Source organism: Erythrolamprus reginae, chromosome 4 (assembly GCF_031021105.1).
Source record: "Erythrolamprus reginae isolate rEryReg1 chromosome 4, rEryReg1.hap1, whole genome shotgun sequence".
Classification (NCBI taxonomy): domain Eukaryota; kingdom Metazoa; phylum Chordata; class Lepidosauria; order Squamata; family Dipsadidae; genus Erythrolamprus; species Erythrolamprus reginae.
This window is the reverse complement of record NC_091953.1, coordinates 24,898,957-24,913,510: the sequence shown is the minus strand read 5'-3', so window position 1 is coordinate 24,913,510 and position 14,554 is coordinate 24,898,957. Positions and strand designations below refer to the sequence as shown.

Below are 14,554 nucleotides of genomic sequence, written 5' to 3'. Positions count from 1 at the left end.
GTAATTTTAATGCAGGAGGGCAAACCCATTGCAAGAAATCCCACACACGGAGAGAACGATAAGTCCAAGGTAAACCGATAAATAAACCTTCCGGCTGACAGAAGTGAATCTTTATGAGGATTTTATTGGCTGTCATATTTCATCCTGCCACGCCAGAGTAAGATAACCCGCAACTGGGCGATTGTATCCCATAGCCTTATGAAGCCATAAATAATGGTTTATTAGCATCCCATGTACCCAAACAAATTTAAGCATGTGTGTGTGTACCCAGGAGGGGGGTTTTTTTGGGGGGGGGGAGGCACACGCAGACATGCACACCCCGTTATCATTAAAATAAGACCCAGTAGACTTGGAACGGGCTATCTCTAAGACCCAGAATTAGCAAGGCCGGACTGGGCGAGCTCTGGAATTGGTTCAAATCAACCCGATTGGTTGAGGCGAAATCAGGGCGCAGCCCGCAAGAGGCGAGCGCGCTCGCGTGCACGTGTGGGCGGAAGAAGGGCCGGTCCGCTCAGCGGGGTATGCGCGCACGCGCACGCTGCCAGAAACGAAAGCGGGGAGGGGACGATTCTTCCCGAGGGCGGGACGTGGCGGGGGAGGGAGTCGACTCGTAAAGAGCGGGCGCGCGCGTGCGTGCCCCTTCGCCTTTCGACGGGCCACTTCGTTCGTTTAGGCGGGCGGGCAGAGCTCTCGGTGGGGTTCCCTCTTCGGGCTGCCCTCTTCCTTCCTCCTCTTCAGGTTGGACTGCCCCGGGCTGGCTCGACGTTGTAATTGGGTGGGAGAAGATGGCGCTTCGCGGATGGAAATCCTAATGACAGTCTCCAAAATAGCCTCCATCTGTACCATGGTGAGTGTGCGTGGGGAGGCGCCCCCCCTTGCCTCCCCACCCCCGTTGGCTCGTCCTTTGGGGCGCAGGCGCGGTAGCTGGGTGAGGGGCGGGCCTCCGGGTGGGGCGGGGGGAATCTGGGCGGAGCCCGGGCGAAGGTGTGCCATACGCTCCATTGCAGGGGTCTCCAACCTTGGCCACTTTAAGCCTGGAGGAATTCTGGGAGTTGAAGTCCCCCAGACTTAAAGTGGCCAAGGTTGGAGACCCTTGTTCCATTGAGGAGGACGGGGGTGGGTGCATGTGTCAAGGTAGTATGAGGGTCCCACCCTTACAACGTTGGCTGGGGAATTCTGGGAGTTGAAGTCCCCCAGGCTTAAAGTGGCCAAGGTTGGCAACCCCTGCTCCATTGAAAAGGACAGGGGTGTGTGTGTGTGTGTGTGTTAAGGAAGTGGGAGGTAGGTGTTGGGGGTTCCCCTTTTCCCCAGAAGGTTTTCTTCCAGGCAGCAGATACAGGAGACTTGTGTCCTCATGTGTATTTACTCCCAAGGAAGGCCCGTGGAACTAGATCAGATTGACATACCTGTCAAAATAATTTACATGCCTCTTGAGACTCTAGAAAAAGTGCAGAGAAGAGACACAAAGATGATTAGGGGACTGGAGGCTAAAACATATGATGAATGGTTGCAGGAAATAGGTATGTCTAGTTTAATCAAAAGAAGGACCAGGTGAGACAGGATAGCAGTCTTCAAATATCTCTGGGGTTGCCACAAAGAAGAGGGAGTCAAGCTATTCTCCAAAGGAACTGAGGGCAGAACAAGGAGCAATGGGTGGAAACTAAACAAGGAGAGAATCAACTTAAAACTAAGGAGAAATTTCCTGACAGTTAGATCAAATTGACCAGTGGAACAGCTTGCTTCCAGAAGCTGTGAATGCTCCAACACTGGAAGTTTATAAGATGTTGGATAACCTTTTGCCTGAAGTAGTGTAGAGTTTTCTGCCTATGCAGGAGGTTGGACTAGAAGACCTCCAAGGTCCCTTCCAACTCTTATTTCTATTTCTCAAATTCAGACGTTTGGCAACTGTCTTACATGTACAATGGGTGCATTATCATCATCATCATCATCATTATTATTATTATTATTATTAAAAAGGGCACATTGGGACTTTAATGGAAAGCGATCTCGAAACAGGCATGCAATGATGCTTGATGGGATGCAATACCTGATCTTGGGACAAAAAAGGGCTTGTACCTTAAAATATATATATCTAAGACCGCAGTTTGGTGTCTAGCGGATCTTTCAAAATTTCCCCATTATGTTACGTCAAATTTATGATTATTCTAATCCACACCTAGTGCAATATTTTAAGTTTAAGGTTAGTTGGGAGAAAGATCAGAAGCAACATGAGAAAATATTATTTTATTGAAAGAGTAGTAGATGCTTGGAACAAACTTCCGGGCAGACGTGGTTGGTAAATCCATAGTCACTGAATTTAAACCTGCCTCGGATAAACATATATCCATCCTAAGATAAAATACAGGAAATAGTATAAGGGCAGACTAGATGGACCATGAGGCCTTTTTCTGCTGTCAATCTTCTGTGTTTCTATGTTTCTAATATATATTTATATATATATATATATTTCTATATATATGTTTTCGTAGATTTATATTATTCTAATATTATTCTAATATTTATTCAAATTATTTCACTTTCCGCCAATTGACCTATATCTATTTTTTCATCAGCCTAACATTTTGTTAACTAGGTATATAGATTGAAGAATTTCTTTTTAAAAACTTTTTAAAAAATAAATAACTATATATGTTATGTATGTATGTGTTGTTTGGTTTTAAATGATATGTCTTTTTCTCTTTTAATATTAGATTTGTTCCACTGTAACATTGCTTTTATTATTGTTGTGAGCCGCCCCGAGTCTTCGGAGAGGGGCGGCATACAAATCTAATATATTATTATTATTATTATTATTATTATTATTATTATTATTATTATTATTATTATATACGAGATTTCCTCATCAAAGTTGTCTCTAGGAATCCAGTTTGAGCCAAATAAATGCAGAGGTGAGGGATGGAGGGAGGGGAAGGAAGAAATTTTAGGGGGGGGGGGATTATTTATTTATTTATTTATTTATTTATTTATTACTTAGATTTGTATGCCGCCCCTCTCCGAAGACTCGGGGCGGCTCACAACACGTGGAAACAAATCATAAATAATCTAACAAATTTAAAATTAAAAGATTTAAAAGACCTCATATACTAACAGACATAGACACAAGCATACCATATATAAATTAACTTGTTGATGCCTTGGAAATAATCAGGAATATTTCCCAGCATGTTAATGTTAATTTTGCTCAAAGCTCTGGGGACGGTGAAGAGGTGGGCATGAGACAAAAACAGAAAAACTTGAGGAAAGGAAAATAATTTTGGAGGTGGGTGGGGTGACAACACATAGTAGAGGGATCATGTTGCAATATGGAGCTTTAAACAAGAAGGATGGTGGGATCTGTCCCAACTCGTTTAAAATGGTTCAGTAGCGCAGCAAAATAGTGAAGTGTTTTTTATGTTTATGTATACTGCATTTATGGATTTTTAACTAGTCTGTAAATTTTAAAACGTATCTTCTTAATCATGTCAAAGTCTCTTATGAGCAAACCTCCTTATGAAATACAATTTAGAAGAGAAATGGATATTTTATGCACCTTTGGGTGTGCGGATTGTGTTTTTTAATTTCATCCTTTACTCTTTGGCAGTGTAGTTTAAAATAAGTTATGGAGATGTAATGCAAACGTTCTTTTAAACGTCCAAGTTAAAAGCTCCTTTTCCTCAGGAAACAAAATAGTTATTATTTTACAGAAGTTTGTAAATTATTATCTACGCCTAGTTGACTCATTTACCTTACGGTCCCCTATTTTTCAGAAAAATTGTTCAATCTTTAAACCTCCAAATGCGGAAAAAACTGAATCCTACATCCTAGAATAGGAATCGGCAACCTTAAAAACTCAAAAGAGTCATTGGGACCTGTTTTCCAAAGAAAATAAAACATCAGGAACCACAAAATCTGGGTGGGCGTGACCAACTGGACATCACTCCCACCAAGTTACATGATAAACCCCGCTACGCCTACCCAGGTTTTGTGTTTTCTCCGAGAAAAAGGTGTCTCTATTTTCCCTCTCTCTTTCTCTCTCCCTATTTCCCCCCCTCTCATATCTACATCCCTTCATCTCATCTTTTTCTCTTTCTCTCTCCCCATCTCTCTCTCTCCCTCTCCCCTTCTCTCTCTGTATGTTGAGGAATGATTTGTCGTGGCCCACCAGCAGCCCATGCAGCTGATAGCAGATCCCATTCAAGAGGAGTCTTCGGAGAGGGGTGGCACAAAAATCCAATTAATAAATAATAAATAAATAAATAAGGAGACAGACTTGGTGATAGTAGTCAGTTATTCATTAAAAATAAGATAATAATAATAATAATAATAATAATAATAATAATAATAATAATAATAAAAATAATTTATTAGATTTGTATGCCGCCCCTCTCCGAAGACTTGGGGCGGCTCACAACAATAATAAAACAGTGTAACAATGTAAACAATTCTAATATTAAAAAACATCTAAAAACCCCTCATTTTAAAACCATGCAACACACGCATTCCATACATAAAACTATAAGTTCAAACAAACTGGCTTCTCTTCCTGTGACCCTCTTCCCCTTCTTGTGATTGCCTATCTGCCTGTGGCGCGGCCGGGGAGACTGTCCTCAATGCACAAAGGCGCACGTGGAGGGCGGGCAGCTGCTCACTTGAGGCTCTTTGGACGCGGATTCTCTCCTGCCCTAAGGATCCGGCCATTGACTTGCCATGCCCTGTCCCTCCATCGCAGCTCTTTGGCTAAGCAGGGAGGGAGGGAGCTCCAGCCCGAAGCTGCAGGAAGTGAAATTCAATTCAATTCAATTTATTAGATTTGTATGCCGCCCCTCTCCGAAGACTCGGGGCGGCTCACAACCAGTGTTCCCTCTAATTTTTTGGGGGGTGGGTGGAAAAGTATAGTGTCTGAGTGGCAGTCCCTTCGGGACTGGGCAGCACAGAAATAATAAACAAACAAACAAACAAACAAACAGAGAATTTCAAAATAAAATACTGTACTGTGTGTCTATAACAGTGAGCTCATAATAGGGCAACTCTATCAATATCAAAATGCCACTTAAATAGTTGAGCTAGTTTCAAACTAGATTTTGATTTTCTTTCTCTCTTCCTTACTCCCATTCTTTTTCTTTCTCTTTTCCTTCCTCTCTTTTTTCTATCTGTTTCTGTCTCTTCCTCTCTTCTTCTCTCTCTCCTTCCCTCTCACTCTTTCCCTCTTGGCTTCTGGGCAGGTTTGGAAAACTCTGAGTTGATGATGATTTTTAAGTGAGCGATTGCTCACTGCTCAGCTTAGAGGGAACTATGCTCACAACAGTAATAAAAACAGTATAACAATGGAACAAATGTAATAATAAAATATATAAAAACCTCAACAATTAAAAACCATACAGCATATACACATCAAACATGAAATATAATAAGCCTAGGGGAGATGTCTTAGTTCCCCCATGCCTGGCGATATAGGTGGGTCTTAAGTAACTTGTGAAAGACAAGGAGGGTGGGGACAGTTCTGATCTCCGGGGGAAGTTGATTCCAGAGGGCCGGGGCCGCCACAGAGAAGGCTCTTCCCCTGGGGCCTGCCAAACGGCATTGTTTAGTTGACGGGACCCGGAGAAGGCCAACTCTGTGGGACCTTATCGGCTGCTGGGATTCGTGCGGTAGAACGTGGTTCCGGAGGTATTCTGGTCCAGTGCCATGTAGGGCTTTAAAGGTCATTACCAACACTTTGAATTGTGACCGGAAACTGATCGGCAGCCAGTGCCAGCCACAGAGTGTTGGTGTAACATGGGCATACCTGGGCAAGCCCATGATTGCTCTCGCAGCTGCATTCTGCACGATCTGAAGTTTCCGAACACTTTTCAAAGGTAGCCCCATGTAGAGAGCGTTGCAGTAATCAAACCTCGAGGTGATAAGGGCATGAGCCTTACACACAGATGTGGCATGAAGGCAACTATGGGGCCACTTCTCTCCTGTCCTAAGGGTCTGGCCATTGACTTGCTGTGCCCCTCCCCCACATGAGAGGAGGGCGGGGAGGGTCACCAGAGCAAAAGTAGCCTTTGCTTCCTGCTATTTGGTTGGAGCTTGCACCCACCCCACTTGGCCAAAGAGCTGCAAGGCATTGGCCAGATCCTTAGGGCAGGAGAGCAGCTGCATCCAAAGACCCTCCTTAAGCGAGCAGCCACCCGTCCTCCAAGCGTGCCTTTGCTGCCCTTTGGCGCTTACTTGTGGGTCTCCCTGCATACGTGCATACTCCTGGCCCTGCCAGCCAGGGAGTTGCGAGTGGGAGAGGAGGGTCACCAGGGGGGAAGCCTTGGCTGGGGGTGGCCAGGGAATCAGCCACTGCCGCTTGTCCATTCACACTATTGTCCTTACCTTCTCAGACTAGGTGAGGGAGGGGAGGACGAGGCCAGCCAGTGATGAGACAGGGAGCCAGAGCAGGGGCCCCCAAAGTATGGGGCTCCAGAGCCGTGGGTTGCTATCCCCTGCCCTAGAGTGATTCCAGGAAGCATAAATGAGCCGGGGTTGCGCAGCAGGTAGAGTACTGTACTGCAGGCCACTGAAGCTGACTGTAGATCTGAATGTCAGCAGTTCAAATCTCATCACCGGCTCAAGGTTGACTCAGCCTCCCATCCTTCCGAGGTGGGTAAAATGAGGACCTGGATTGTGGGGACAATAGGCTGGCTCTGTTAAAAAGTACTATTGCTAACATGTTGTAAGCCGCCGAGTCTAAGGAGAAGGGCGGCATAAAAATCAAATGAATGAATGAATGAACGAACAAACAAACAAATAAATGGGATACATAAAGATTTTAGATTGAGTGCCCTTCATTTAGATTATTTTTTCCAAGACATAAATGAAATAATCATTTTTGGTAGCATTAACTGTCCCAGATTAGTTAGCCATATTGTATGAAAACAGGGTAAGCAGAGTTTGGGAAGCCTGCAGAGTGCTCCTGGGGGATGGGGACGGCAAAAATGTGACCTGCAGGAAATTTGGGAGGCACAAAAAGGGTATTTTTGCCCTCCCCAGGCCCCAGGAGCACTCTGTAGGCCTCCCAAACCTTCTGCACACTCCATTTTGGTTAAAAACGGGCCCGTTTTTCACCTCTCAAACACCCCACGCATTGCATTTTTGCCCTCACCAACTCCAGGAGCACTCTGCAGGACCTTTGCGGGCCTCTTTTCTCAAAAACCAGATGTGCAGAGGGTTTTGGGAGGCCTGCAGAGTGCTCCTGGGGGCCGGGGAAGGCAAAAACGTTTTTTTCTTCTTTCAATTTTCAAAATCTTGGTGTGCTTTATATTCCGGTGCATCTTATAGTCCGAAAAATACAGTAATTTATCAGAGCACATAATAGCTTTTTGCACTTCCTATCTTGTCTTTTTTCTTGTTATTTCACTTGACAGGCACCTATTACGGTAGTTATCCTTGTCTTCTTGGTTACTTACCAAGCATTTTTGGTATTACTGTATATATATTTATAACTAGTCAGGATCCCTTCTTGCTGACTGTTACTCTGCAGAAAAGTGATAATTCAATATAACAATTTACAAATCACTTTGATCTGGGTAGCTGGCTTGAGAATACCAATTTTTGGCAAAAGTGGGATGTGCACAGCAGGGTTTCGGGAGGCAAAAAATGGCTTTATTTGATGTATAAGACGCACCAACATTTCCACCCTCTTTTAGGTAGGAGGAAGTCCGTCTTATTGATTTGATTTTTTTGATTTTATTGGATTTGTAAGCCGCCCCTCTCCGTAGACTCGGGGTGGCTAACAACAGTAGTAAACAGCATATAACAATCCCATATAAACAGTTAAAAACCTCTATTGTAAAACCAAACATACAGACAGACATACCATGCATAAAATTGTAAAGGCCTAGAGGGAAAGAGTATCTCAATTCCCCCATGCCTGGCGGCAGAGGTGGGTTTTAAGAAGCTTACGAAAGGCAAGGAGGGTGGGAGCAATTCTAATCTCTGTGGGGAGTTGGTTCCAGAGGGTCAGGGCCACCACAGAAAAGGCTCTTATTTATTTATTTATTTGATTTTTATGCTGCCCTTCTCCTTAGACTCAGGGTGGCTTATAACATGTTAGCAATAGCACTTTTTAACAGAGCCAGCCTATTGCCCCCACAATCCGGGTCCTCATTTTACCCACCTCGGAAGGATGGAGGCTGAGTCAACCTTGAGCCGGTGGTGAGATTTGAACCGCTGACCTTCAGATCTACAAGTCAGCTTCAGTGGCCTGCAGTACAGCACTCTACCTGCTGCGCCACCCCAGCTCTTCCCCTTGGTCCCGCCAAGCGACATTGTTTAGTTGACAGGACCCGGAGAAGACCCTCTCTGTGAGACTAACTGGTCGCTGGGATTCGTGCTGAAAAGTACAGTATGTGCTGAGCTGTGAGAAATTCTGAAAAGGTGATTTTTTCTTGACTAGCTGTGGATTTAAGTAGAGTGTCCTGAGAGCTACTGATTGCCAAATAGGAATTGGGTGATTGTTTCCTGTTCAATAAGCAAAGACTAATATGATTTTAAAAGGCAGGTTCCATAGAATGAGATAACTTAATGAGAAAAACACTGAATAACAGCAGGTTGGTGAAAAAGTTTAGGTAGGAAGTCCCTAAGATATTTCTTTCTACATACTTAGCCATTTTTGGTTAAAATTAGAATCTGTAAATGAATTTTTTTTAAAAAAATAGAAGCCTTCTTATTGGGATGTCAAAAAATTAGTGAAGATAAATTACATGGATATGCAGTTATGACCAATGGCATACAATTGCCAAGAATTCCAATTAGCAAAAATGAAGGGTGATAGAACACACCACATCAGTTTAATAAAAAATAAAGTTATATTAATTGGGTTTCCACAAAGATACATTTTGAGTGTACTTCCTCAGCAATTGTATTAATAATTAGGTGAAAGGAATGCGTACTAAGCTGCAAATGGTACAAAACTGAATGAGAGTTAATAACTCAGAAGACAAACCTCAAAATGATCTTAGCAGGTTAAAGAAATGGACTGAAGTAACATAATGAAATTTACCATATACTGTACAGTGGTACCTCTACCTAAGAATGCCTCTACTTACAAACTTTTCTAGATAAGAAACAGGTGTTCAAAATCTTTTGGCTTCTTCTCAAGAATCATTTTCCACTTACAAACCTGAGCCTCCGAAACTGTAACCGGAAAAGGCAGGGAGAAGCCTCTGTGGGGCCTCTCTAGGAATCTCCTAGGAGGAAACAGGGCCAGAAAAGGCAGGGAGAAGTCTCCATGGGGCCCCTCTAGGAATCTCCTGGGAGGAAACAGGGCCAGAAAAGGCAGGGAGAAGTCTCCATGGGGCCCCTCTAGGAATCTCCTAGGAGGAAACAGGGCCAGAAAAGGCAGGGAGAAGTCTCCATGGAGCCCCTCTAGTAATCTCCTGGGAGGAAACAGGGCCAGAAAAGGCAGGGAGAAGTCTCCATGGGGCCCCTCTAGTAATCTCCTAGGAGGAAACAGGGCCAGAAAAGGCAGGGAGAAGTCTCCATGGGGCCCCTCTAGGAATCTCCTGGGAGGAAACAGGGCCAGAAAAGGCAGGGAGAAGTCTCCATGGGGCCCCTCTAGGAATCTCCTGGGAGGAAACAGGGCCAGAAAAGGCAGGGAGAAGTCTCCATGGGGCCCCTCTAGGAATCTCCTAGGAGGAAACGGCCAGAAAAGGCAGGGAGAAGTCTCCATGGGGCCCCTCTAGGAATCTCCTAGGAGGAAACAGGGCCAGAAAAGGCAGGGAGAAGTCTCCATGGGGCCCCTCTAGGAATCTCCTGGGAGGAAACAGGGCCAGAAAAGGCAGGGAGAAGTCTCCATGGGGCCCCTCTAGGAATCTCCTGGGAGGAAACAGGGCCAGAAAAGGCAGGGAGAAGTCTCCATGGGGCCCCTCTAGGAATCTCCTGGGAGGAAACAGGGCCAGAAAAGGCAGGGAGAAGTCTCCATGGGGCCCCTCTAGGAATCTCCTGGGAGGAAACAGGGCCAGAAAAGGCAGGGAGAAGTCTCCATGGGGCCCCTCTAGGAATCTCCTAGGAGGAAACAGGGCCAGAAAAGGCAGGGAGAAGTCTCCATGGGGCCCCTCTAGGAATCTCCTAGGAGGAAACAGGGCCAGAAAAGGCAGGGAGAAGTCTCCATGGGGCCTCTCTAGGAATGTCCTGGGAGGAAACAGGGCCAGAAAAGGCAGGGAGAAGCCTCCGTGGGGCCTCTAGGAATCTCCTGCGAGGAAACAGGGCCTCCATCCTCCCTGTGGTTTCCCCAATCACACACATTATTTGCTTTTACATTGATTCCTATGGGAAAAATGGCTTCTACTTAAGAACGTTTCTACTTAAGAACCTGGTCACAGAAAGAATTAAATTCGTAAGTAGAGGTACCACTCTACCATTACAACTTTTTCAAGTAGTAAACGAAATGAAGTATAGGATGGAGTAGCTGACTTACTAATAGCATAAAATAGTTGATTGTGAGCCAAAAATATGCTAATAGTGTGATGGGACTGCAAAAAAAATAATAATTTCCAAATGATGTGCATCACTTGGAGTCAGAGTTAGGGTTCGAGTTGCGCCATAAAGCAAATCCTACACTGCTGTAGCATCCTGTAGTCGCATGATTGCCATTTCGCATCTCATCTTAGCTTCCACGTTGGCTTTACTTGTTAGAAGCCAGCAGTGAAGGTTGCAAATGGTGATCACTTGACTGCAGAATTCTCTGGCTGTTGTAATTGCAAGCTGGTTGCCAAGTGCCCAAATTGCAGACACGTTACCATGGGGATATTGTGACAGCGGCAACTATGAGAAACATTGTAAGTCTCCTCATTCAGCACTGTCATTACTCCAAGTGGTAGCTTTTACAAATGGTTGCTGAACAAGGGCTGTCCTTATCAACTTTCTCCTCCCGCTCCACTTCTTTAGGCTACACACACCCAATACCTTTTAACGGTTTGCCTTTCTAGTCCCTTATGATAATGATGATGATGATGATGATGATGATGATTATTATTAATATTAATATTATTATTAATATTATTAATTAGATTTGTATGCCGCTCCTTTCCGAAGACTCGGGGCGGCTCACAACAGTAATAAAAACAATATAGTAGTGGAACAAATCTAATATTAAAAAACATATAAAACCCTATCATTATTTAAAAAAAACCAAACAGCACATTCATACCAAACATAAAACAAAGTATAAAAAAGCCTGGGGGAAAGGTGTCTCAACTCCCCCATGCCTGGCGATATAAGTGAGTCTTGAGTAGTTTACGAAAGACAGGGAGGGTGGGGGCAGTTCAAATCTCCAGGGGGAGTTGGTTCCAGAGGGCCGGGGTCGCCACAGGGAAGGCTCTTCCCCTGGGGCCCGTCAAACGACATTGTTTAGTCGACGGGACCCGGAAAAGGCCAACTCTGTGGGACCTTATCGGTCGCTTGGATTCGTGCGGTAGCAGGCGGTTCCGAAGGTACTCTTGTCCAATGCCATATAGGGCTTTAAAGGCCATGACCAACATTTTGAATTGTGACCGGAAACTGATCGGCAGCCAATGCAGGCCATGGAGTGTTGAAGAAATGTGGGCGAATCTTGGAAGCCCCACGATAGCTCTCGCGGCTGCGTTCTGCACGATCTGAAGTTTCCGAACACTCTTCAAAGGTAGCCCCATGTAGAGAGCGTTGCAGTAATCGAACCTCGAGGTGATGAGGGCATGAGCGACTGTGAGCAATGACTCCCTGTCCAAATAGGGCCGCAACTGGTGCACCAGGCGAACCTGGGCAAACACCCTCCTCGCCACAGCCGAAAGATGATGTTCCAATGTCAGCTGTCATGTCATGTCTCAACTAGGCATAATCTAGGTCATTGATGGCGAACCTATGGCACTGGTGGCACAGGGAGCCATATCTGCTGACACGCGAGCCGTTGCCCTAACTCAGCTCCAACATGCATGTTGGCCAGATGATTTTTGGCTCACGCAAAGCCTCTGGAAGGACGTTTTTGGCTTCCAGAGGGCCTCAAGGTGTGGGGGATGAGGGAGGGCTCCAGGGAAGCCTTTGGAGCCTGGGGAGGGTGAAACACGAGCCTATTGGGCCCACCCATCAAAATACAGACGTTTGGCAATTGCGTCATATTTATGATGGTTGCAGTGGCATGGTGGGATCACCTTTTATAGCCTTCTGACAAACAAAGTCAATTGGGAAGCAAGAGTCGCTTAACAACAACAAGTGATTCACTTAACAACTGTGGCAAGAAACTTCTGGTATCAGAAATGACCTTAAAAACATTTCTTTTTTAGAGATAGCCTGATATCTTATGTTCTATCCAGAAACATAGAAGACTGACGGCAGAAAAAGACCTCATGGTCCATCTAGTCTGCCCTTATACTATTTCCTGTATTTTTATCTTAGGATGGATGGATGTTTATCCCAGGCATGTTTCAATTCAGTTACTGTGGATTTACCAACCACGTCTGCTGGAAGTTTTTTCCAAGGATCTACTACTCTTTCAGTGAAATAATATTTTCTCATGTTGCTTTTGATCTTTCCCCCAACTAACTTCAGATTGTGTCCCCTTGTTCTTGTGTTCACTTTCCTATTAAAAACACTTCCCTCCTGAACCTTATTTAACCCTTTGACATATTTAAATGTTTCGATCATGTCCCCCTTTTCCTTCTGTCCTCCAGACTATACAGATTGAATTCACTAAGTCTTTCCTGATAAGTTTTATGCTTAAGAGCTTCCACCATTCTTGTAGCCCGTCTTTGGACCCGTTCACATTAGTGCAAGAATGATACATGTGTGTAAACAAACATTATTTGGGGGGGGGGGGAGTTCAAAACATAACAATTTGAAATATTTTTATTAATTTAAACATTAGCTTTTGGATTCTTTTTATTTATTCTAAAAATTCATATTTTGTAGTTTCATTTTTGTAGTTTCATTTTTCTTTATACATGTATAAAGGAAAATACCCTGTGGTATAAATTATTGTATCCATATCAGCTGCATTATGTACAAAATACAATTCCATAATTTTTTTCTATTGTTTTGGCCATGGTTTTTTGATTTTTATCTTTCAGCTCTATAATCTATTTTGAATTTTTTTTTTATTCTAGAAAAGTACGTAGCCTATTAATGTTAGGTATATAGCTGATTGGAAAAATCATAAGTTTACAATAGTAACATTAACCATAATTATATATGCCTGGTATAAGATTAATCCACCTATATACACACAAATGCTAATTACATGGATGAATATTCTATCTACCATATCTAATATTAGCAATTTTGGGGTTTGTATTAATATTATAGGGAAAATTCAATTCAATTCAATTTATTAGATTTGTATGCCGCCCCTCTCCGAAGACTCGGGGCGGCTCACAACAGTAATAAAAACAGTATAACAATGGAACAAATCTAATAATAAAAAATTAAGCTGGGAACAATGGGCAAGCCTATCTAATCTCCTTTTTGGTACTCTATTATTTATTAATTCAATTTGTTTGAAATTTTATATTTTGAAAAACCTTTCAAAGTATACCATTATTATTGCCTCCCACAATTTATTTAATTCTTTCTTCAATAAACTACTTAACTTATATAATCAAACTGTGCCAGACAATAATTTAACAATTGCTCCTACATGCTATTTTTCCCCCTCTTAGGGCGCTAATGCCTCAGCCTTAGAGAAAGAAATTGGTCCAGAACAATTCCCAGTCAATGAACATTATTTTGGTTTAGTAAATGTAAGTTTCATATTTTAAATGCTTTGAAAAAAAGTGAAATTAATAATGTAAAGTAGGAAAGTTGCTGAAAAATGGTTTGCCAGTACATTAGAGATGGATACTTTTGAGAAAATAATAAAAGTGACTATAATGTTTGAAAATGAATTGTAATTATTTCAGTATAACGAACGATGCTTGATGTATCTTGATACAGGTCACAAATTACAGTGATCCCTCGATTATCGCGAGGGTTCCGTTCCAAGACCCCTCGCGATAATCGATTTTTCGCGATGTAGGGTTGCGGAAGTAAAAACACCATCTGCGCATGCGCACCCCTTTTTCATGGCCGCGCATGCGCAGATGGTGGAGTTTGCGTGGGCGGCGGGGAAGACCCAGGGAAGGTTCCTTCGGCCGCCCAGCAGCTGATCTGCTCGGCAGCGCAGCAGCAGCGAGCAGACGAAGATCGGGGTTTCCCCGCCGCCCACGCAAAGGGGAAACCCCGATTTGGCTCCTCGTTGCGCTGCCGAGCAGATCAGCTGCTGGGCGGCCGAAGGAACCTTCCCTGGGTCTTCCTCGCTGATGCCCCCGCTCGCCCGCCCGCCCGCCGCCCGCCCACCGGCCGCCAGCAAGAGGGGGAGAGATAGAGAAAGAGAGAGAAGGAAAGAAAGAGATGAGAGAGGGAGGAAGAGAGTGTGAGAGAGGAAGAAGCAAGATAGAGAAAGAGAGAGAAAAAGAAAGATGAGAAAGGAAGGAAGAGAGTGACATCATCGGGTGGGAAAAATCGCGATATAGCGTTTCGCGAAGAACGAGATCGCGAAAATCGAGGGATCACTGTA

The 14,554-nt window shown here is 44.0% G+C and overlaps 1 protein-coding gene across 1 annotated transcript in view; it reads left to right on the top strand.

Annotated features, from left to right (window-relative positions):
• The first annotated feature begins 486 nt into the window (after positions 1 to 486).
• USP12 (ubiquitin specific peptidase 12) overlaps positions 487 to 14,554 on the top strand; it is a 30,936-nt gene continuing 16,868 nt past the window's right edge. The window contains exons 1-2 of the mRNA XM_070749833.1: positions 487 to 847; positions 13,659 to 13,739. Coding sequence (XP_070605934.1) covers positions 800 to 847; positions 13,659 to 13,739 — 129 coding nt within the window. The 5' untranslated portion in view covers positions 487 to 799. The remainder of the gene's footprint in view (positions 848 to 13,658; positions 13,740 to 14,554) is intronic.